Source organism: Rhamphochromis sp. 'chilingali' (genome assembly GCF_963969265.1).
Source record: "Rhamphochromis sp. 'chilingali' genome assembly, chromosome: 13".
NCBI lineage: Eukaryota > Metazoa > Chordata > Actinopteri > Cichliformes > Cichlidae > Rhamphochromis > Rhamphochromis sp. 'chilingali'.
The window spans coordinates 24,428,054-24,452,506 of record NC_137940.1 but is presented as its reverse complement, the minus strand read 5'-3'; the positions used below and the strand labels follow the sequence as shown (position 1 = coordinate 24,452,506).

General features: G+C 39.8%; 1 protein-coding gene across 1 annotated transcript in view; it reads left to right on the top strand.

Moving 5' to 3' along the window:
• Positions 1–3,988: 3,988 nt before the first annotated feature.
• The window catches only part of ctnna1 (catenin (cadherin-associated protein), alpha 1), a 78,435-nt gene continuing 57,970 nt past the window's right edge, over positions 3,989–24,453 (top strand). The window contains exons 1-6 of the mRNA XM_080900427.1: positions 3,989–4,295; positions 5,784–5,901; positions 6,138–6,333; positions 17,862–18,028; positions 18,391–18,510; positions 20,591–20,860. Coding sequence (XP_080756553.1) covers positions 5,797–5,901; positions 6,138–6,333; positions 17,862–18,028; positions 18,391–18,510; positions 20,591–20,860 — 858 coding nt within the window. The 5' untranslated portion in view covers positions 3,989–4,295; positions 5,784–5,796. The remainder of the gene's footprint in view (positions 4,296–5,783; positions 5,902–6,137; positions 6,334–17,861; positions 18,029–18,390; positions 18,511–20,590; positions 20,861–24,453) is intronic.

Here is a 24,453-nt window from a genome sequence, read left to right as displayed (position 1 = left end):
TGCAGCTCCATGGACAGCTGTCAGAATGAGTCAGGTGGTCCTAGGCAGACTGATAGTCGCTGTGTTCCTTATGTCAGGGAACAAAATTCCTCCAGCAACGAGGCAGCTTCCAGTTCAGTCACCGTCAAAGCATGAGTAACTACTTTGACAGGAAGCTGTAACATACAGTAGCATCCATGACTGAAAAAAACAATAGATAATAACACAATTGTGAAAGATGCTTACCTTTAGTAGTCACCGTGAGCATTTCTTTTATCGGCGTGGAGCAGTGCCAAGGACTGTGATTCAATAAGATGCTGTGTCCCCTGAATAGAAATGTAGAGCTAATCTATAGAATCCATGAAAGCTAAGAGGAAAGATAGCATAAATACCATTTTTGTATTTTGATTTTTGTAATATTCACCTGACGTAGCACAAAATAATATTGCCGCATTTTCTATTTTTCTAGTGCCACACTCTGAAGATTTGCATGCACTCAATTATACATTCAGTATGTGACAAACATGTGCACTTCCACATAATGAGAAGGAATTATTTATAGCATGCTGCGCTCTTATCATTTGTCGGGCCCAACAGGTACAAAAAGATGAAGTTCAAGGACACCCAAACTTGTCCTCCCAGCAAGCTGTTACTTAGACAAACATTCATCATTCAAGAACACAATTACACCACATCTAAACCGTCTTCTCTACGGAGTATTAATTGGATAAACAGATCTCTGTTACACTATGTACATGCCGGTTTTCTCTGTTCTACACTGAAATTAATAATGTACACAAGATAGTTCACTGCTGTATCTCCATCCCAAAGAATTTAATATGGAAATTGAATCCATTACTCCTTAAGTTTTAACATGGTCAAAACTCTATGGCGAAAACAATTACTTCACAAATTATTATTGCACAAAAACCCCAAAAAACATTAAGGAGTGTCTTTCTGAAAGATAATTATATTCCGAGGCCTTCATTAAGAGCTTGATAAGTACATTTGTAAGCTCATTCTCTCCAAGACCGTAATTCATGCTGCACTGGTGGAGCTTCTTAATTAACACCTACTCAAGCCAACAAATAGAAGTGTGTTAGTTGTACTTGGCTGCAGGACAAGACAGCATTGTTGATTGTAGTGTTCTGTGTGTCCACTGCTTTGAATTACTGATGACTGTCCTCTCTTTTTGGAACCATGACGTGAAGCACTGTAGAAAAGTCTTATCTCACCCATCAGTTCTTCATATTTTGCTTGGACAATACAGATCCATTGTGCAGAGATCTATTGAAACATGCAAACATGTATAGTTTGTGCGATTCTAACAGTTTTGAAGCTTCATTGAACCACACTGCTTCAATAATGTTGAGGTCCAGGCTCTGTGGGTGCCAGTCAACGACTGATAGTGTTCCATTGTGTGTTTTTCTATTCAGTTATGCTTTCACTGCAGTGGCAGTGTGTTTGGGATCATTGTTATGCTTGAATATGAAGCTGTTGCCAATCAGACTTGGTATTGCATGATGGATCAAAATCTCATGGTACTTTTCTGCAATCATAATTCAGTCAGTTTAGACAAGATATCCAACACCACTGGATTAAATTCAGCCCCAAACCACGACAGAGCCTCCACTGTATTTTCCACATGGCTGTGGACACTCACTGTTGTTCCTCTCTTCTGAGCTACTCCATACATTCTCATAAAAATTAAAACCCACAATGTCAAACTTGGATTAATCGCTCCAAAAGACCTGCTGCGACTCCTTTTTAGGTCTGAACTGACACCCCAGTGTTGGTTTTGTGTGTACAACATCATCATAACAATGTTGGCTCAACATTGCAACTGACCAGTCACGCTGTCTGAGCAAACCAACACAAGTAATCTAAATTTGGCTAAAAGAAATGCTAACTTGATCATATGTTTGTTAAATAAAATAACTTTTAAAAAATGAACCACTTACCATTTGTTCCATAAGAGTTTAATATAAACAAAGTAATTTGTTTTCTTTTTTCTCAATATTCCAAAGCTATCACGTCACAACAATATGACTGGTCAGTAGCAATGCTGACCAACATTAACAACACCAGCACAGAGATAAGAGATTATTTAGTCCAGCTCTTATCTAATATGGCATACTTCAGTCTTTTTATTCCTCTGTTTGCCTTTAGTGGCTTTCCTGAACAGTAGGCCAGTTGTACCTCTCAGGTCAGGTCTTTGCTGGATTCCCCCCCTTTCTCAAGCACATGATTTTCACAGGTCCATGTTAAGTAGCTTAACAAACACAAAAACACATTCCTCTGAAAGTGGTCAGGTACAAGGACTGGACTAAAAATGGCTAAAAAGCAAACAATGGCAGAAGAAAAGCCTGGAGGACTTTTACTTACAAACACTTTGCAATATTGCAAGAAAGTCTGGCTCCTTGGAAGCAAAATGTTACAAAATGAGGGGTAACTCAAGACTTTTTCACAGTACTGTATTTCTTTAAGAGGTGTCTTGTGCCATAAACACACATAACATTAGGAGGATACAGATTGAACTTAATTAATAAACTATTAATTGCCAGCTCTGCAGCTAGTTCTATACAACCAAGAACCAAGCACTGACGCTACCACTGCTATATGTGTGTGCGTGTATGTGTGAATTAGAAAAGTGAGGCTAGAGGGGTGGCACCTGGCCTCTTTAGATAATCTATTTATGTCTTTCACACTTCATCAAGCCTGAACCAAAATACCCAGCACTTGAATATGTTTATCAAATGTCTCAGTCCACGACATATGTGAGATATATTTGCTCTTGACCTTGTAAGAGTTGAATTTGCACATGTTTGCGTATCCACAAAGCATTTCTAGATATAGATATGCTGGTTAATTTACTTGTCTTGAATGCCTGCAGTGTTTCCATATGATGTTTATTTATTAATAATAAATGAATAAATGGCGCTTCAATGTGCCCATTGTGTCTGTGCACCTGATGCCACATCAGCTGGCTTTCCCTAGGGGATTCTGTTATACAGAGTTGCTAACATGTAAAACCCATTAGCATTAACAAAAGATAAACATAATTTTAGTTTAAAACAAATCGAGCTGCTCTAAATTGAGTTAAAATTAAAAATTAAATCAACTGAAAGGAAGATAATCAGCAAGTTAACAGAAGGTACAAAATGTGCAAAAGTTTTGATTCACCCGTCTAGTTTTGCATATTTATGTTTTATGAAATATGTGCTAAGATAAATAGAAGTACAGTAAATAAGGAAAAAACAGAGTTTGCAGAATTCTAATGACTTTTGCACAGCACTATATAACGCAAATAGCTATTTGTGAGTCTTCGTGATACTTCACAAAAAGGTTTCAGTTTGAAAAGGCTCTGTTTTACATTCTGCTAGCGACGCACACACAGAGAGACAGTAAGAAAATAAGCAACAGACAAAAGAGCCACTGCCTGTGGTAATAACCTTAAACCTTGGAGTTTGTTATCGACACCGCCTCATTGCTGTCACTGAGTGGTGCAGTGCAGAGAGGAAAGTAAAGACAGGAGACAAAGGTCCAATACACGAGTTAGCAATAATACGAGATAATGAACTGATTTGCTCACGGAGAATTTCACTGTTTTTTAATGATTATTTTTTCTGTTGTGACAGACTTAAGAAGAGTAAATCTTTTTATGGCTTTCTAGTTTAGCCGTTACGATTGAATGTCGAAGAAATCCTGGCAGAAAAAACAAAACAAAAACTATTACAACAAAATGTCACGTCTGAAAATCCCCTCAAATCAAATGTCATATTTAAAAATCAGATTTCTTCATAATAACTACTTGCAGTTTATTTTCCATCCTCTGTCAGAAGTCTGTTTTTTCGCCCAACAGTTTAAATAGCTCTTCCCTACTCCTGCCTTTATGGAAGCAGTAATTAATCCATATATGGACATACACAGCGAGCGCCACGCCTAAAACACCTCCTGGTTTTACGGACTTGCTGTGGCCCGTGTCCTCCCTTCCCCGCTGCCTGGAAGTTCAGGAACTTGGTCACCGCCCAGCGCCCCCTCCTCCTCCTCCTTTTACCTCATCTATTGTTGGGCAATACGTTACGCCATCGAAATTCTCTTAACCGAAACTTTTCAGCTGACTTGCTGGAGCTCTTGTGATACTTTTCTGTATAGCCGTCGAGCGGAGGGAGTGTTTATCGTGAGTGAGCGGCGCAGTTAAACTAAGTCCGTGGGGCGAGGAAACGGGAGGAGAACTTTTGACGCAAGGAATTCCGTAATTCCCATTCCTCCATTTTGAACTTTTAAACTTCACTTTGTCTAGCGGACTGTTGTCGGTGAGTATATAACGAGTCTTTCTTACTTTACATACAATGAATACTTAAACAAAATGAGTGGACTAGTTGTTTGGGCCGTCGGTAAAGTTTCTCGCAGAAAGCAGGCTAACAGTTGTTTGTCGCTTAGCATTAGCTTTAGCTCATCGCTGTGTTTGGAGAGCTCCGTGTTACAGCAGGCAACCTGCATTACGCTAAGCTAAGCTGGTTACCTGTTACCTGTAGCCTGCTGTTAATAAAGTATTGAAAATGACTTGAGGTGGACAGTTATTGGCTGTTAAATGTGTACACGAGTATCTTCTGCTTTGTATATTCTCGCTTAACGCTTTTTGACGGGGTAAAACCGACGTTTGTTTAGGTAGTTTTTGCAACAGGTGGAAGTTGAGCTAATGTTAGCACACCAGGTGATTGACCCACCCTAGTGCTTATCAGCAAGTGTTAACATGTTTCTGTTTTGTTACGTAATTTTTCCTGTTTGGATACATTATATACACTTCTTGGTACCTACACATGGCTTAGTTTGACAGTTTTAAACCGTTAATATTATTATTTTTTGCCTAAGTCGCGTACATAAACCCCCCCAAACCTGCTAGACGGTTTCGATTTAATTTGCAGAGATTTGTAGATATCACTTTGCGACATGTACCACGCCCATACAGAGCAGTCGAACGCAGTTTCTCCCACGCTGGCCCAGATTAACCTTCGTCTCATGACTAGCATTTTAATGTTGCTTTCAGTGGAAATGCGTCATGTTGTCTGGACAAACAGACGTCTTCCTCAAACAACCTTTACAGAATTTTTTTTTTTTTTTTTTTTCCCCAATACACTTTTTCTTTCAATACAACATTATCAGTTTCACTGCGTGTTAACTCATGGGTAGAAACTCTGTGTATATTAGAAAGAAGAAAAGTGGTTAATAATACAGTAGAACTGAAAATAGCTCTAATATATAACGATTCACTATAAAATTAGAAAGCCATGGTTGCCATGTTCCCCTCTTAATATTTTTGTACTTTTGTTGGTAATGTAGGCTAATAGCTAGTGTTGTAATTCCTCACATAATGCAGCTGACCAACTTTTCAGTTGAAGCCTCTCAGCCCTCGGGCCATCCTGATTATCCCTGCCCCTCCATGTTTGATAGCTAATCAATGGAGTCACAGCCACTGCCTGAAAAGAGAAATTGAAATTGGGCCACTGTGTTGCTGTGCTCTGCCGTTGGCATTCATTCTGAAAGCAATGGAGCACTGCTGGCTCTAACAAGGACTTTAATAATTTCTTTAATGCACCGAGTTCTAGACACTAGTCTGATAATCTGACAGAAATCTTGATTTGTGAAGAGAAATTAACTTTTAAGTCATTCAGGGAAGCAAATATTGAGTAATCAAAGGACAGAGATGTCCATTTTTTTCTGTAGTCTACATTTTCTGCTTCAGAAGAATTAATTTGTCATTTGTTTTTTGTTTTATTTTATTTATTTTTTTTGAAACCCAGTAAACTAGACATCATGACTAGCAACACCGCACCAAACATCAACTTTAAATGGGACCCGAAGAGCCTGGAGATCCGTACTCTGGCAGTAGAAAGGCTACTGGAGCCTCTGGTCACACAGGTAATACAACAAGTATTAGTATTATTAAAATGAGGCACCTTACACATCTTATTTCACAAAACAGCAAAGTGAAAAAATGTGGTGTTTTTTCCCCCCCTGTGGTTCATTCTTGCATTTCACCATTTTAGAACTGTTATTTTGCCTTACTATGTCATATGTTGTTTTTTTTTTTTTAGACTTATCACAATTTATTAACTGTAGGCAGGTATATAATATCCTAATAATCTCTGCCATAGGTCACCACTTTGGTAAACACCAGCAATAAAGGCCCATCTAACAAGAGGAAGGGACGCTCTAAGAAGGCCCATGTTTTGGCTGCATCAGTGGAGACTGCTACCGAGAACTTCCTTGAAAAAGGCGAAAAGATTGCAAAGGAAAGTCAGTTCCTCAAGGATGAGCTGACTGCTGCTGTGGAAGATGTCCGCAAGCAAGGTATATTGAAAATACGAATTGCAGCAGTGTGGCTTCATGCTTGTACAGAGTGCCTCTTAAGATAGGACGGATGAAAAATAAACCATAAGCTATGTATACATCATCTACTCCAGCAAAAATCCTTGAAATAAGAATATGGTTTGAGTCTGATAGATTTCTTTTAGAAATGGGTTTTTCAATGAGGCCATTAATAGACTTTCAGTTTAAGCATGCACATGGTTCAGATTCATTTCATGCTAGATGGTGTCATTCCCGTACCTTCTGTGGGGATCAAATTTAACCACTTTTCCCAGAGAAGCCTGCGTGTTTTCTTAGCGCAGTGTTAGGATACTCCCCAGTTATCTGAACTTGAGAATCAACCTCACCATATTCAGTGTTGTATTTTCTGTGCTTCCTCCCGTTTCTTGTCCTTTGTTTTTGTTATAGAAGGATACCAAGATGTGGTTATATTATAGAGGTTTGCATAACATCAAATCAGTATTATTTTACTTGTTTCTTAATGTTCAGAACTTATTTTTGGGTAGTGTGTGGGGTATTCTTGGCTTTTAAAAATCCTTACTGAGCAGTCTACTATAAACTATGTAGTACTCACACGAAGAACTAAATTCCAATTTAAATCTTGTGTTTGCCAGAAATCATAAAATGTATACAAATTAGGGTGTAACATGTAATTGCACGTTCTGTACTGATTGCCAAATATCAACAGTTGTGAAAAAAAAAAGAGGTTTTGTATGATAGAAAATTTAGAAGATTTATGTTATGGTTAGCATCAAAAAGATTGATGCCGATTTACAGTTTTATTATATTTCTTCTAACATTGGAGTGATATCACACACACTATCTGGGCCCTACATTATTGTGCTCATCTCTGCGGAACTGGGGTTTTATGATTAGCACAGTGGGTTGAGGAAGGTTTCTGTACCCGTTAACAGCCCACTGTTAGAACCGAGACAGGGCACAAGTTTGCACCTACACCTGGATCTGCGTACAAGTCTGTAAGGTTTATTTGTACCCAAAGTTGGCGGTATTCAAGATTTTTCCTGGCTCAGAATAGGTCTTTGGATTTGACTCTGTATACAAGTCTGATTGATTCACATAGCCAAAGAGTGTGTTAGCAGCCTTAACAGAGGTCAATACACTTCCTGTGGTTTGGACTGTTTTGATAAACAAAATGCATTTTAGCTTGGAAAAACTTCAAAATCACAGCCCTGATCATTTTCCTTTTATCTAAGGCCAAAACGTTTCTGTTTTTTACAGAATAAACCCTGATATTGCAGATAACGTCAAAAGTGATCCGTGGAGGCTTGTGTTGGTGGAGAGGTCTGTTATTCTGTGTAATTAGTCATCTTACTGGGGTGATTAGTGGTATACAAACTCATATGGCAGAAGTGACGCATGAGCTGTGCACTGTTGTTCCCGCTTTTTAATCAGAATGCTTCCCTTCTTAGTTGTTGCCACGGAGACCAGAGAAGGAAAAAAAGTTTGCAGATGTCACCGGTGATGTCAAATTTATTTAAATGGCTATATCCACCTGCCTGGTGGGAGGCCTCCCACGCACAGTCCATTTCAAATTCAATTTCATGACTTCCTCAAGTCTCAAGACAGGAATCCACCATAAAAATCACCAGCCAATGCAATTACAATTTGTCTTGCGATAGCAGGTTCCATCATCTTAACAACCACACAGCAAGTCTCATTGACTCTCTCTTTTTCCGTATATCATATCCGTCTTTTGACACGCTAGGAGACCATTGAGACCAAGGAGCTATGACTGGAGGGTGGCTGTTATCACCTTCTGAAGTGACATCTTTGTAGCTCTGTCCTTTTTTCTTTTTTTTTTTTTCTTCTTTTTTTTTCCTCTGCCCCCCTTCCCCTTGATGCCCAGTGAGTTAGATGTCCCCTGCTCAAGCTCAGCTCTGAGTATTTGGGAGGTAGGTAGAAGACATGTTGCTAGATAGCCTGTGCTGTGCTCAGTGCCCAGGAATGTTACTGTAGTTATGGTAAGCTGTCACTGGGCTGGAATTCAGTGACTGTTAGCTGGTGCCTAGGCCTGGCTGTCAGCTATGCCATGCTGCTCAGTGGAGCGTGCCTAGACTGATAATATAGCCATTGAGTAGGGTAAAACCACCCTGGATTCAGAAAGCATTTTCTACCCAGCTGTGGATTACCAGCTGTTTAAAAGGAAACACAAAGAAATCACTGACATAATAATAAATAAAAACTCTGTATATATTGCATGTTCAAGTGGTTGTTGCAGCAATTATGCCCTCTTTTCCCTTTTAAAGACTTTTTGTTTACTCAGTCCTTTCTGTCTGCTCTTGTCCTTGTTCCATCTCTGTTGCCCTTCCCTCTGTGTCTTTGTTGTCCTGCTGTTTTGGAGCCTTACTGTGTGATATACATTTTAATCATTTCATCATGCACTTGGTGGGCCGCAGGTGAGCATTAAACAGATGGAAGTTTATTAAAGGAGCACTGATCACTATCTGTCCCCTGAAAATGGCCTTATTGATTTTGTTCAGGGGGGAGTAACATCCTAAGGGTGTAGCAGACTGTGTTTGAGGTTTGTGTTGTCGATCATTTGCACAAACTGCTTTCGCTCTGTCAGACTAAAATGGGCAGAATCTGCGCGAGTGGTGTGTTATGCCTTTAGTGGTGCAACTTTTAGATAAGTAAACAATGCTTCACTGAAGTAGGAAGAAAAACTCCAAATGTGCATTTTAAAAATACCTTCATTACTGTAAAGTTACAAGAGAAATGGTTGATTTTGTTAAATTTAATTAAAAAGTTATTATTGGTAACAAGTAGTGTCTCAGTAAATGTCCCAGGAAACATTAACATCTTTGTGTTAATCTGAGGTTTCAATAATTTCTTTATAACTAGGGATGGGTATCGTTTAGGTTTTATCCGATACTGGTGCCAAACTGGTACTTTTGAAACGGTGCCGGTGCTTAAACGGTGCTCAAACCGGTGCTTAAAGAATGGAGAACACAAAATTGATCCAAAAACCTCATGTTCAGCTGGGTTTGTGTGTTTTTATTTTTTTGTAAAAAGAAAAAAATGTTAACCTTTTCTGCAGCTATGGGGCATATATGATATCACTCTTGGCTGGAAGCAGTGCTTAATCAATGGGGAAAAAACACAAACTTTGTCCAAAAACCTCTCATGTTTAACTGTTTTCCACTTTTTCTTTGGTCATTTTAGCCTTTTTGGCCAGGGTGAAGGGAGCATCTGCCATCAAACAAGAAGACAGCTGCATGTAACTACAACGGTGTTTGCTAGTTCACCTTACATGCATTAATGTAATAACGTGGTTAGCCTACTCAACGTAAATTACACACGGACAGCATTAAGCTACTCACACAGAGAAGAACGGCTGCTGCTGCCATCATCATCCGTCATCTTTTCTGCTACACTGGCAGGGCTAGGGGCCAGGACTCTCCTCTTCGTGTTTTTGGGGGATGTTGCTAACTCCGGGTTCGATAACAGGCAACCCACCCGCAGTAGATGCGCTCGGTGTGAGGTCTCGCAGCAAGCTATCAAATACGGCGCATTTTTCGGCTTTTAAAAAAAATGCTATGCGTCGCCAGGTGTTTCATCGGATTTGAGGTTTTACCTCCTTTGCACAGTATCACTTTAAAGCACTTGTTGCAGGCTGCTGAGTTTGCAAATTTTGCTGTGAAGTACAGCCAGACTTTTGACTGCTTGGCCTTGGGCATTTTTAATCTGTAGCTCTGCTCTAAAAGAACGTATGTACCTGGACCTGCCTACTATCCTCGGAAACGTAAAATGATTGGCTAGAATTCAAAGTGTATGACATCTCAGGGAGAAAAAAAAAAAGCACCGAAATAAAGCACCGAAATGTGCGCTGCTTTTCAGTCTGGTTACTACCGTTTATGTCAGAACCGGATACCGGTACCCATCCCTATTTATGACTCACTTTTCTTAGGTATTTGTAGTATTGCTCTATTTTAGATCTGCAGGGATTATTTAATGAATCTTTTGGACTGTTGGTGGTATATTGGAGACTGAGTTATTGTAACTGTAGATTTGTTTTGAAGCCAGTTGATGATATGACAGTTGCTGCTGATGTGGTGCTGCTAAAGCCACAGCCACTTCTGGCTCACAGATGGTCACAGCAGTGTTGTCCGTTGAGATACACGCGCCTTTGAATGACTGAAGCTTTCTACATTTGCCACATACAGTAAAAAATGTATCATTTCTGGGAGGAAGTCTATTTGCTTGTCTGTTTGACGTTGTAGTGTTTATATAAACTTTTTAAAACTGGTTCTCTGAACAAACCACAAAGCAGTATTTTGGCAGCGTGGATCTAGTGTGAACACAGCAGCCAAGCTGCTTTGCTTCCAACGTTCTATCTTCCTTTACAAGCTAGAAGGGACACGTTGGATCCCAAAGTGTTAAATCTGTCCATTTCTGCTTATTTGTTTGTTAATTTCTTTGAACAGTGAAATTTTTAGAAGACGGTGAGTAAAATTAGTCATTTTAACTGCCTTTATGTTTCTGTCAAAATGGAAATTTAACATGAAATTTTGACAGTTTGGGGGAAGACGCCTTTTAAAAAAAATTTTTCTTGGTTTATTCATTAGGTTTAATTCAAGCAGGATTTTGTCCTAGAATTGTTTTTTTTGTTAAACAATCACTTGTATAGTAAAATGTGTGACAGTGTAATAATGGCCTTTATTTACATTTTGTGTAAATAATTTGAAAGCTTCCATGCAATAACGTACACCACAGTATAGATACTGTTCAGAACTAGTCAGTTAGTTCCAGAATGCATCAGGCAAGCTAGGAAAATGGCTTCTGTGTTAGCACTTCTATATTTCACTGCCCCCCCCCCCCCCCCCCCCCCCCCCCCCAAAAAAAATAAAAAAATAAAAAATAGATCTGCTATCTAAATAATCAGGTTGAGATATGTGAAGTGTTTGGCAAGATCCTAATAACTGAAGGTAAACATTAACAGCTAAATTAATTTTCATTCATCTTTATTCCACATCACACTGGCCAAAGAAAATTATTCATTCTGCTTGTCATATCTCCTCTCCAGTTTCTATAAAGCTGCACCACATGCTAGAAAGGTAGACACAACAGGTTTTCTTTTTTTTTTTTTTTTTTTTTTTTTTGTTTCTCTCTTTTCTTTTTGTGGCTGCGCATTTCTGGGGCAACGATGGTGGTTTTACGATCTTTTTCAGAGTTTGAGGTTAAATGTGTCTCCACTGAAGTAAACTACTGATTTCCTGCTTTGTTCATGACTACAGAATTTATTTATGTGCCCAGTCAACTGTGCAGACCCATCCAATGTAGAACAAAGCATGGTGCTGGACAGAGCAGACACCGAGCCTTTTGTTGTGGTTTTGACCTCCCTTTTTTTTTGTGTGTGTGTGTGTGTGTGTGTGTGTGTGTGTGTGTGTGTGTCCATGTATAACCAGAAACGCTGACAAATGCCTATATCTCAGATGAAGATTTCAAAAACAAAATGTGTTCAGTCATTGGTCACTCCCTGTAGGCAACTACTACTATTAATGATTGTGTTTTTTACTCTTCTTTTTTTGTCTTTTAATGAACCACAAAAAAGTGATTCATTGCACTGAAAAGCATTTTTTTTAAAAAAATATTTTTATTGAAAAAAGAAAACAGTACTTGCAGTTACCGAAATACAATCAACCTAAGTAAATAAACTTAATATATATGAAAAAAAACAACGCCCCCCCCCCCCCCAGTCCCACACAGATCAACACAAATGGCCTGTATTTATATAGCGCTTTTCTAGTCCCTAAGGACCCCAAAGCGCTTTACATATCCAGTCATCCACCCATTCACACACACATTCACACACTGGTGATGGTAAGCTACATTGTAGCCACAGCCACCCTGGGGCGCACTGACAGAGGCGAGGCTGCCGGACACTGGCGCCACCAGGCCCTCTGACCACCACCAGTAGGCAACAGGTGAAGTGTCTTGCCCAAGGACACAACGACCGAGACTGTCCAAGCTGGGGCTCGAACCGGCAACCTTCCGATTACAAGGCGAACTCCCAACTCTTGAGCCACGATCGCCCCTTAAATACAACCATCAAACATATTAGAGGAATATAACAGTAACAGAAGTAGATTTAAACAGGCAACACCTCTAGACTAGCAAAATAAGAGCATAATGGGTTGCCACTTGTGAAAAAATTTGGCTGTGCAACCTCTCAACGTATATTTAATTTTTTCAAGTTTAAAAAAAAAAACATCTTTAAGCCACCGGGAAATGGTAAGCAACCGGGAAATAGTAGGATACTTAACAGACTTCCAATGCAACAATATTAGACGTCTCGCTAATAGGCATGTGAAGGCTATAATATCCTCTTGTGTGGAATCAAGTGTAAGTGAGCGAACAGGAATCCCAAATACAGCAATCGGAGGACAAGGATGAAGAGTTACCCCAAGAACAGTTGACATAATAGCAAAATACCCTGTCCAGAAACCTTGTAGCTCAGGACACAGAAAAAACATGTGGCTAAGGTGACAAGGAGAACCATGGCATTTATCACATTTATTTTCCACTTCTGGATACAATTCAGAAAGTCTAGACTTAAAGAAATGCACCCTGTGTATGACCTTAAATTGAATGAGTCCAAGACAAGCACAGGAGGTGGAAGATCGTACCCTCGCTATAGCCTGTTCCCAAGACTCCTCATGTATTCGAATTCCTAGTTCTCCTTCCCATGTACACTTAAGCTTAACATTAGAGTGGTTGCTAAAAGACAGAATAGCATCATAGTTTCGAAATGGTTCCTCTGTGATGAGGAATAAATGATAACGTAGTTTCCCACTGCTGTTCTGGAGGTAAAGACGGGAAATTTGGGAAACACTTGGCAACAAAATTTCGAATTTGAAAATAGCGAAACAAATGGGTAATAGGGAGATTATAACGAGAAGACAAGTTGGGAAAACTATCGAAAACACCATCCACATATAAATGTTTGAACTGTTTTATACCCTTGTCACACCACACTGAGAATGTCGAGTCCAAAAGTGAAGGGGGAAACAAATGGTTGTCGCTTAGAGGACCCGAGGAAGACGGCATTACAAAATTAAAGTGATGTCTAAACTGAAACTAGATTTTGAGTGTGTTAAGAACCACCTGATTATCAGTGTACAGAGGGTTTTACGGGTAAAGAGGAATAGAGCAAAGCCGGTAAAGAAGAGCCCTTACGTGACGATAGCTCCAATTTACACCACGAGGAACCAGAAGATTTTAGCCAGTAGCAAAGTTTATGGATTTGAGCGGCCCAGTAGTAGGCTAAAAAATTAGGTAATGCAAGTCCTCCACTAAATCTGCATCGCTGCAGCAAAGTTTTAGAGACCCTCCCCAAATGAAAGAACAAATAATCTTGTCCAGTGAAACAAAAAAATGTTTTGGCAAAAATAAGGGAATTGACTGAAATAAAAAATTTTGGTAAGATGTTCATTTTAACAACATTAATCTTACCGATTAAAGAAAGGGGGAGATTACCTCATCTTTGAATATCAGATGTGATCCTTGATATAAGAGGAGACAAATTTGCTGATTTAGGGCCAGCTAAAGAGCGAGTCACGTTAATCCCTAAGTACTTAAACCCAGATGGACTGAGACGAAAGGTTAGATCGGACTGTTGAAGTTGACGTGCTGCCGTATTAACAGGAAAACACTCACTTTTCCCCAAATTTAATTTATAACCTGAAAACGAACGGAAGTTCTCCAGAATACTTAAAACAGCAGGGATGGAGCATGCAGGGTCAGTCATATATAATAACAAGTCATCCGCATACAATGATACTTTATGTGTAATTCCATTACGGATGATTCCCCTGAATACAGAAGAAGATCTCAGTGTAATAGACAGAGGCTCGATGGCAATGGCAAAAAGAGTAAAGGAAGACAAGGGGCAACCAGGCGAGGAGGCCTGACGTCGTAACTGATGTGCCAACAAGCGACTAGCCTTGTAACCATATTCGTAATATGAGCCACGACTGCGTAGTAATAAGTGCTCAGCCTCTTTGGTTGACATAAGATCAAATTCTGCTTGCAAATCAAGGCGCTGCTTCAGTAATTCTGGAGAAGGGTTCAGTGTATAACTTTGATCAAGGTTACTAATTGCAGCTATAAGTTCTTTAAGCCTGGCATTAATCTTTTTATTAGCACGGACAGAGTAAGAAATAATTTGACCTCTCAGGTAGCATTTAAGAGTCTCCCATAGCAGAGAATATGAAACAGAATCATCCTGATTGAAGGACAAGAACTCCTCAATAGAGCTTGAAATTCACAAAATTCTTTATCCACCAGAAGGAGAGAGCTAAATCTCCAAAGTGGAGGACTACGTTTATGGGTAGAAAGCTGAACATCCAATAGCAGAGGAGAATGATCAGATATTACAATACCAGAATAGTCAGAAGAATTAACACATGAATTAAGAGTTCTGTCGATGGAAAAAAAAATCAATCCTGGAATAAGACTGGTGGACCTGAGAGAAAAACGTCTGTGAAGGTTCTCAGTCATCCAGGTCATCGTAGTCAAAGGAGCTTGCAAAGAAAAGTGTCTGGACTTCTTTAAGTTGCTTGAAGACGTTTCACCTCTCATCCGAGAAGCTTCTTCAGTTCTAAGGTCAAATGGTGGAGAGTCCCAGATATAAACCTAGTGGGAGTATCCCCCCACAGAGGGACAAAAGGACCCCCTGATGATCCTCTAATCCCCTGAGCCAAGGTGTGAAACTGGGCGTGGGTCCAAATCAGCCAGAGTTTCGGGTGAGTTCATGGTGAAACCTGGCCCCACCTTATCATGCGAATTCCTGAGGTCAGATGGCCCAGGATGTGAGTGGGCGTTAAGGCATCTGGGAAGGGATCTCAAAACTGGATTATAGATGGCAGAGAGTTGGTGTCGTAAACCACCGCCTCTGTTCAAAGATGGTCGCTCACAGTGGACATAGATGGCTTCTTTCACTCCTCTTTCAAACCATCTGTCCTCTCTGTCCAAAATGTGAACATTGGCATCCTCGAAAGAGTGTCCTTTATCCTTAAGATGCAGATGGACTGCTGAGTCTTATCCTGTGGAGGTGGCTCTTCTGTGTTGTGCCATGTGCTTGTGAAGTGGCTGTTTGGTCTCTCCAATGTAGAGGTCTGGGCATTCCTCGCTGCACTGTACAGCATACACCACATTGTTAAGTCTGTGTTTTGGCGTTTTGTCTTTCGAGTGAACCAGTTTTTGTCTGAGCGTGTTGCTGGGTCTGAAATACACTGGGATGTCGTGCTTGGAGAAAACTCTCCTGAGTTTTTCCTGATACACCGGCTACATAGGGGATGACAATGTTGTTGCGTCTGTCTTTCTTATCCTCCCTCGCTGGTGTCTGATCTTCTTTTCTGTGCCTCTTTGCTGACTTTTAGAACGCCCATTTAGGATAGCCGCATGTTTTAAGTGCTTCCTTTACACGTGTGTGTTCCTTCTTTTTTTCCTTCAGGCTTAGAGGGAACATGTTCTGCCCGGTGGTGTAGGGTCCTAATTACTCCAAGTTTGTGTTCCAGAGGGTGATGGGAGTTGAACAGGAGGTACTGGTCCGTGTGTGACAGACCAGTGCCTCCATTGGCAGCTTTATCGATCGCCAGCTGCGTCTTCACCGCCTGCAGGTCGAACTTAATGGTAGACAAAGCATCACCAAGAGTATCCTGAAGTTCCTTTTTAAAGATGTCGGCGATATCTTTCCTCAGTGAAGCCAGCAACTCGACCTTGAGAGCCTCAATATCAGGATTAGCTTGACATGTGGGGGGGGGCTTTGCAGGAGACGACGGCTCACTCGAGGGTGTGGTCGCGGTTTGCAAACTAGGCCTCAGTTGTGTTTGAATAGTACTGCGGGTTTTAACATTTTTTTTTTTGCTGCCATTTTACGCCGGCCCGAGTAAAACTTCTCAACAAGACAATCCACAAACCAAAACAGGACTGGAAATATGGCCAAAACGCGCGAATAAATAACAATTTAATCAAAATTGGCGCGAGCTCCCAGACTCTCTTCCTACTCCATCAAAGCTCAACTGGAAGTCCCACTGAAAAGCATTTTATGCAGATTTTGTGATACATGGCTTGCTGTGTACGAATGTGTGTCTCATATCTCTAAATCACTGCCTTCATGAGGCATGTGCCAGGTAGAGCTGGGCAAGTAATCAGATTTTCATCTTGGTTGTCATATGGGCTTCTGGCATTTTATGAAAACAAAATAATTGGTATACAGTGGTTATTCTTCTGTTTTCATTTTTGCTATGCTGTCTGTAACGGCGGATATGTAAAGCTAGCTCATATTCACGTAATATAAAGTTTGTGCTTTTATTTTGGTAACGAATGGTTCTAGCTACAGTCGACAGGGGAACAAGGGTTTGTAATGTATATGATTTAATTTGAGCAATCTGAAATGCATAATATGTATTATATAGTTTAATAAAAAACGTTAGACCAGCGTAATGAGCGATTAAGATGGTGTTACATGAATAATATGGTAATTGTTTGTTTGTCTAGCTCTTACATTGGTTCGTTGTCTGATACACGGCAAGGAATAATAAAGGTCATTCAACAACCATCAGTTCTGGCCTTCTCAGTTCGACTGGATGCTACACTGTCCTTGTTTTAAACACAGTGGTGCACTTTTTTTTTTCCCCCTTCCTAAAAGGTTCAGCTCATCTGCTGACTAAAGGAGAACCTTCGGTCAACAGTATCCATTTAGAGGAAGCAGAACTCGGGACATTTATGTAGTTCAATCCTTGGAAGGATTATCAGTTGTCTACAGCTGTCTTTTCTCTGGATTGCTCAGGGTCTCTCGCCTAGTCTGCTTGCAGTAGCAGATGACAGTTGGCTGTTGGCTTCGTCTCTCTGTCATTCACCGTATGGTTGTTGTGCAAGTCTCACGGGGCTCACTAGTCCGCTGCTTTCTGTGGCTCCCTTTGCACCCTTTTGCACCTGCAGACATTCTGCAGTAAATACAGGCCGGTAGAGACTTGGCAGTTGCCCATGCGAGACAGACTTTATAATCACTAGTCAGGGCCTTACTCCTCACTGGATGAGCTGCTGTTGTCCATTTCATTTTTAAAAAAATATTTTTGTCATGTAACTTTACAATTCTCAATAGAATTATATTTAAAAGTATCTACATTTTAAGCACAAATATAAATAAATAAAATAAAATATTGTCCCAAATAATACTCACTATTTTTCCCATAATAAATGTGATATCAATGTTAACAGCTCAGTAGCATGTTTTCTTTTATTTATTTTACTTTTTGTTACTGTGAAAGATGTGAAAACTCTTTCCCAGTCACAGATGCCTGGGGGTTCAGAAAGAAAAGGTCATAATGGTTTAAAATGGTTGCTTTTGGACAAATGCTTGTAAAAATGTTTTGAACAGGTTTCTCATGTAAGGTTTCTGTTTAAATCTTGGATATGGAGCTGATTTTTTTTTTTTTTTTTTTTTTTTTTTTTTTTTTTTGTGTGCTTTGTTTCTCTACCTGAAGGTGAGTCAATGCGTCAGGCCTCTGGAGAATTTGCAGAAGACCCCTGTTCATCTATGAAGAGAGGCAATATGGTTCGTGCAGCCAGGGCCCTCCTGTCAGCAGTTACGCACTTGTTGGTGCTGGCAGACATGTCTGATGTCTACAAACTTCTCGTGCAACTTAAACTGGTGAGATGTTGAATTCTCATGCATAACATACATCGATAATTCTAATTAAAGTGTCACTAACAATGAAGTGAATGCAGAGTTGGTAGAATCAGTTTGATTTAATATTTCTATTTGTCAGTAATTGCCTCAACCTCTTCATTCAAGTGCAAATTGAAATCTTGCATTCTCTCAAACTTTTGGGAACAGCTTGATGTCTTAATTGATCAATCCTAACTCATACTTGAATTTTAAAAGCAAGCATAGACATTACTAATCTAAGTTAACACTTAATGTTGTGCAAACTGCTAATTCAGTCAAGTACTGCTTGTGTTTCAATTACTGTCTTCAGTATTGCAGCAACTCTTTCTATCTGTGTGGCTCAGGTGGAGGACAGTCTGGCCAAAGTGCGCAACGCAGGTACAGAACAGGATTTGGGAATCCAATACAAGGCCTTGAAACCAGAAGTGGACAAGCTGAATGCCATGGCTGCCAAGAGACAGCAGGTAATTGAAAAAAAGTGATAGACAGGAGCAGAGTTACAGAATCTGTATTATAGCTTGAACACGGTTGGAAATTTTTTGAGTGACTTCAGTACTTGTAACCAAAAACGTGCTCCAAACAGCACAGTGACAAGTGACTATAAAAGTCTTGAGTGAGAAAGAAACATGTCCCAAAATTTACATTAAATTCAGCCTTCTAATTAGTATACAAGTATCGGAGTGATTTGTGTTTTTAAAATGATTATAGCTGGGCTATATAGCTATATATGATTATAATGGGCTTTTTTTTTTTTTTTTTTTTTTTATAAATCGGTTACTAGCTTGTCTCAAAAATCAAAACTTTAGATTTTAGCATCAATAAAATGATGCTAAAATCTACACAAATATTGTACACTCCCAAATCATTCATCCATCAATTTTATTCCACTAAAGCTGGGCAGACACTAATTTTATTTTATTTTTATTTTTTTCCTTTTTTTTTTTTTCCAGTCGCGCGATTGAGCTCCTGCTCAAACTGTACGATTGACTCGCAGGGGTTAGAAGTTCATAGGTCATGATGCAGGGTCTCACACTATACGACCCGATGCTCTGATGCGACCCGAGTGCTCACACTGTGCCTCCATAAAATGAAGGTTATAACAGAAATTCTGTCGCTCGTTCTCCCTCTCTGTCTTTCACTCACACAGACACGCACACCACCATCATCAACTTTGTTAAATTGCTAATGAAAAACATTGATCAGGCAGCTGTGATTGAGCAGCAGTGTAGATCCAACTATTTTCACGGTTGTTGTGGTCGTGATAATTTTGTGAGGCCACATCGAAAAGGCTCGGATGAGCTTGCCATAGTTCTACAAGTTGTACCTCCATCGCTTGTTTCCAGATCACACGCTGCACTGCCGTGCTGCGCCGTCTTTTTCGCTGACATTTGTGTTTGCGCGTGCGCAGTGTGAGAAACTGCGGTGACACCCTCACGACCAAGCGATTGATGATCGGGAGCTGGTTGTGAGGTGTCAATCGCTTCTCGTTACCCCACGTATACTACACGATGCATGACGCACGAAGGCCAAAATCGGGCCGATCGCCAAAACGGTCGAACGACTCAAAAATCGGCTCAAAATGGGCCAAAAATCGCACAGTGTCTGCCCAGCATTACTCAGTTCAGAGTCACTAGAGTCTATTCCAGCTGTCATAGGGCTGTGAATATAATATAAAAGTGAAACCTTGTTTGCAATTGAAAATGAAGGTCAAACAGACCAAAATGTCAATTGCCCTCCGACATTTATTATCTTAAGCTACTTAGCACATCATACTATAACATTTTTTTATTTTTTTTTATTTAATGGTGTAATGTGTTGAAACTTGCTTTTGGACATTTATGTGACTTTGCTGATGGAGATGGAGGAGAGGAAGTGGGTTGTGACCTTTTGCCAATGTCCCAGCGTGCTGGAATTTGAATAGTGGACTCACTGCTTTGGGAATTGGTGATCAGTAGTATGTTCTCCTTCTTGGCCATCGAGTCATCTAACTGATAATAGTTTTGAGAGAAAATTACTTTTTTTAACTACAACATTTGGGTGTGGATGGAAATGTTTAACAAAAGTGAAATCAGGAAGTAATAGGGCTTAATTGCAAACGAGTAGTAGAGATAAAAGCCTTGGGAGTAGTCCAGTTGGAGCTGAAGTAGTTGGTGTATGTAAGCTAGTTGTTGTTGTTTTTTTTTTTCGTTGTAAATGTATAATAAATCTACAATGGGGTAGTGATCGCTATCTCCTCTCCTCCTCCTGTGAATCTGTAACTAGAGTACAATGCTATGGTCTGAATAGTGATGTATTAAATCGCAAAGGCACTTTATATTGACCTGATTATGACTGTATTTTCTGCAAGGGACGGAAAAAAATCTGGGTCATCTACAATAAACTGCTACACTTGGTGTCTTTGTAAGGGCATGACAAGTCCATTTTGAATATAAAGTATATTACCACACTACCTCCCATAGCTGTTCCTCCTCAAAGTTGAACATTTTTTATCATTTTTTTCTGATCTTTTTTTTTAAATTTTTTTTTAATTCTTCTTAATTCTAGGAACTAAAGGACGTTCAGCACAAGGACCAAATGGCTGCTGCCCGTGGGGTGCTACAGAGGAACATCCCATTGCTGTACACAGCATCCCGTGCCTGCCTGCAGCATCCTGACATGGCAGCATACAAGGCCAACCGTGACCTGATCTACAAGCAGCTGCAGTCTGCAGTGTCCGGCATCTCCAATGCTGCCCAGGCCACTCCCACCGGAGATTCAGCACTCAGTCAGTCAGGAGGGGGTGGAGAGCTTGCCGATGCCCTCAACAATTTTGATGTAAGTCAAATGAGTGGCTTACAAGTCACAACCTGACTTGTCACACTTCCAGGTATCTGCTTAATCTAGAAAAGCATGACATTTAAAATGACATTTTTCCTAAGTCTAACAACAAAGGCCTGACTAGGACGAAACATTAGACTTGGGTCAGAATGCTAGTATATAGAGCTAACCAAACTGACTCATGAAATGACGAAAACCCCCCAAAGTTAGTGAGGTACATGGACAAACTTGGGACATGGCTTTAAGGCACATGCTTGACTCACTACTACTCCATTCTTTGAAGGACATAGATTAGTCCGTCTTTATGAACGCATCATAAGGAGGGGGGCGGAGAGGGGGTGGAGATATAGCCTCAAAGCTGTATCACAACATTCAATGGAAATGTGCTAAATTTCTGACGATATGACATAAATAATAAAATAAATCAGTTATTGCAGTTTGCAGGCATCAACATGTAGAGCAAAGAAAATAAAGGTCATCTTCTGTCCTTTTCCAATGAGCTACTGTCACTGATGACGCACTGCCTAATCTGAAGTGCGTATTTATTGAAACAAGTTGCCAACAGCAACATTACAGTGCAGAGGTAGTGACACAGCATCAGTCAAATTTAACCACGAAAGTAAAAGTATAACTGCCATATGCTTTTAAAAATGACTAAAGTAACATGAGTCTTAGAGCTTCACATTATTGTTGCATAAAATGGAAAAGTTTTTTTGTTTTTTTTTTACCTGTGATGAGGATGTGTGATGGGTCAGGTTTTACAAAATGTATTGCTTAAGAAAAATGAACTTGAAAGGTATATAAAACGTGTGATAATGTACTCATAATATTTATAGGAAACAACATCAGGATAACAGCTGGAAAACACAAAGCTAATCAACTTAATGCAGCCTGGGGTGATAAATGCAGAGAAGATTAACCTGATTTCTCTTCCATTGCCACTTATTCTGTCACACTTGCAAAGTAACTTATTGTTTACAAGAGATTTTTCATGTTAAGATAAAGTCCAAAGACATTCAACAAATCCACGAGACAAATTAAGCTCCACAGAAGTACAGGTTTCTGTTGTGTCCTCTTTTGCTCAATGAATTATTCATCTTGTATTGGTTATTAAGTCATTTCGCAAGTAGCAGTGTCTTGATGTGTTGCTCATACTGAGACACTGTGTATTCGTGTGATTGATGCAATTCGCATGCTCATGTTTTATTAGCCAGTGGCTGTATGATGCATTGTTTAATTACTCATAGTTATTGCAGACCATGGTATTTCTGCTGGTTGACATGGGAGGTTTGGGAGTTGCTTGCACAGTTATTCCCGGCCTAGAATGTGACCCGTGGGAAGGGTGACTGCGCGTAAGCAAGATCTGCATGCAAAGGTAATGAGTCTGTGTTGCCATTAGTAAAAGAAAGCAGTGCTTTTTCCTCAGTAAATGAAACTCGAGTTAACTGAATTTGCTAAACAAAATTTGTTTTCTAAAAATTATTTGGTAATGGCCAAAGCACCTATTTATTTCATCTAGAGCTGGGAGATACTTATTTGTATCTCTCTGAAATTAGTAGTCAATTTGACAGTTAAAAGATTTGTACCAACAAAGATGGACATCTTTGGTTAAACAACCTTTTTTTTGATTTATTTTACTTTTAATGTATAACACCAGTTAATTGTTGTTTCTGAGATCTTATGCCATGCACCAGGCTGCAGTGCCCCCCTTGTGCACTTTCTCTCAGGGGAGATGTAAACGAGAAACCTGAAAGACAGACATGTGAACCAGCATGTTTCAGAACTTTGATATAGAAAATGAATGGCTCTATGTAGGGTGTAATCTGGTGTGGTTGTTAGTGGAGAAATGTGAACCTACACTAACGTGTGGGGAAAAGAAGGCGCCTGCTAATGTCAACCACACTTTGCAGGCTAATAATCAGGTTTTTATTTATTTAGCTTTTTGTGCGTGTGTGCAATCTTATGTGTGATGTGATACATTTTGTATTTTAGTGAAGAATTGGTTTCGGAAGGCCCTTAAGTGGTTTTGTTACAGTTTTTAGTCTTTTTGCTGTTTATTTATCTTGTTTTGGGTCCTATAACTAGCGAATTGGTCACAGGCAGTTGCTAACGCTACTAGGTAACCCTCTAATGTATTTACTTCACCCTCATATGTCAGCACTACCCTTCACTCCTGTTGAAGGGTAGTTGTTTAAAATACTCACCTGAAAGTTGAGAGAAATAACTCAGGATCTACTCACTTGGTTGTTAATGCTTATTTCGCCTGCCATGACTGTAGGCCGCCAAAATTCAGCGGCATTCTATTCCCTGATTTCTATATTGCTGCTAGTGTCTTGATGTATTAGATGACCCCTGGACAAAACCATTAAAGGCTTTCAAATTTTGTCACGGTTAGGGTGCCTGAGAATTCCAATGTTTAAAGGATTTGTTGCTTTTCTTTTTTGGAGGTGGTGGACTCAATAAGCCAAAAGGCAAGATGCTCTCCGTTTGATTCAGTACCCGCTAGAATAGGAGAAAAAAACAAAACGCTTGACTAAAACTATACTTAAGGTAGTACATGTGTTATGTAAGACCGTCTTCTTTGAGTGTCCTTCATCAACTAAGCATTACTTCTCAAAGTAGTCCCACTTGGGAATATAACACAATGCCGTTTGTGCATTGAACAAATGTGTATTTTTAGGGCAAGGGTAGGCTGATGGCTGAAAGAAAAGAGTTTGATGATATCATAGTTGGCTTGCGTCAAGCCCTTTTTTTTTTTTGTGTTTAAAATATTTTTTTTCACTCTAGAATAAAAAGATCATTAGTATGAAAGCTTTTCTGCCTAACGGCATCATTTCTGAGTGATTAATTAATATTGATCAGGTGACAAAAAAAAGCCCTTGTATCTGTTGCATCAGTGATTATTTTACAGGTAATTACACACACTCTAAATAAACTGGAATGCAGGCCTTTTCCAGAATACCTAGTTGTGGTGCCCACTTTCAAGTGCAAGGCAAAATTAGCAAATGAGTCAACCCCCGCCATCTCTCTCCCTCTCTCTTTTTTTTCCTCCTCCATGTCTCTCTCGTGTGCCTGTTGCCATGGTGATATGACACGCAAGCAGAGGAGGTCAGATGAGACATAACGGAGGGGGGCTGGAGGTGGCAGTGATAGAGGGCGGGCTGCCTAATAAACCACGATTGTAACAGCTGAATTGTTGAATATTTTTCAGCAATAGGGCATCTGCAGCAGTATTGCAGAGTTCATTTCTCCCCGAGTAAGTTGGCTGTCTTAGACTGTCACAAACGTTGTATTGATACCTTAACCCTCCGCAGTCACCACCAGCAGCCTTTCTCAGCAGATTTACCCGTGTGAAGTGAAACGTTTAAGTTGGCTCCCTTGTCCTACAGATATATGGAAAAAAGTGTGGGTTGCTGGAGCACCTCTTAGACTGAGATGAGCGATAAATACTACCCAACTAATACTTGAAAGAAAAGAAAGTTGTACAGTTGCATGGAAAAGTATGGAGACCCCTGAAGAATATCTGATTTAATTAAAAAGAAAATATATATATTTTTTGTTTGTCTTTTTTGCGCTGGAAGTATCGGTGT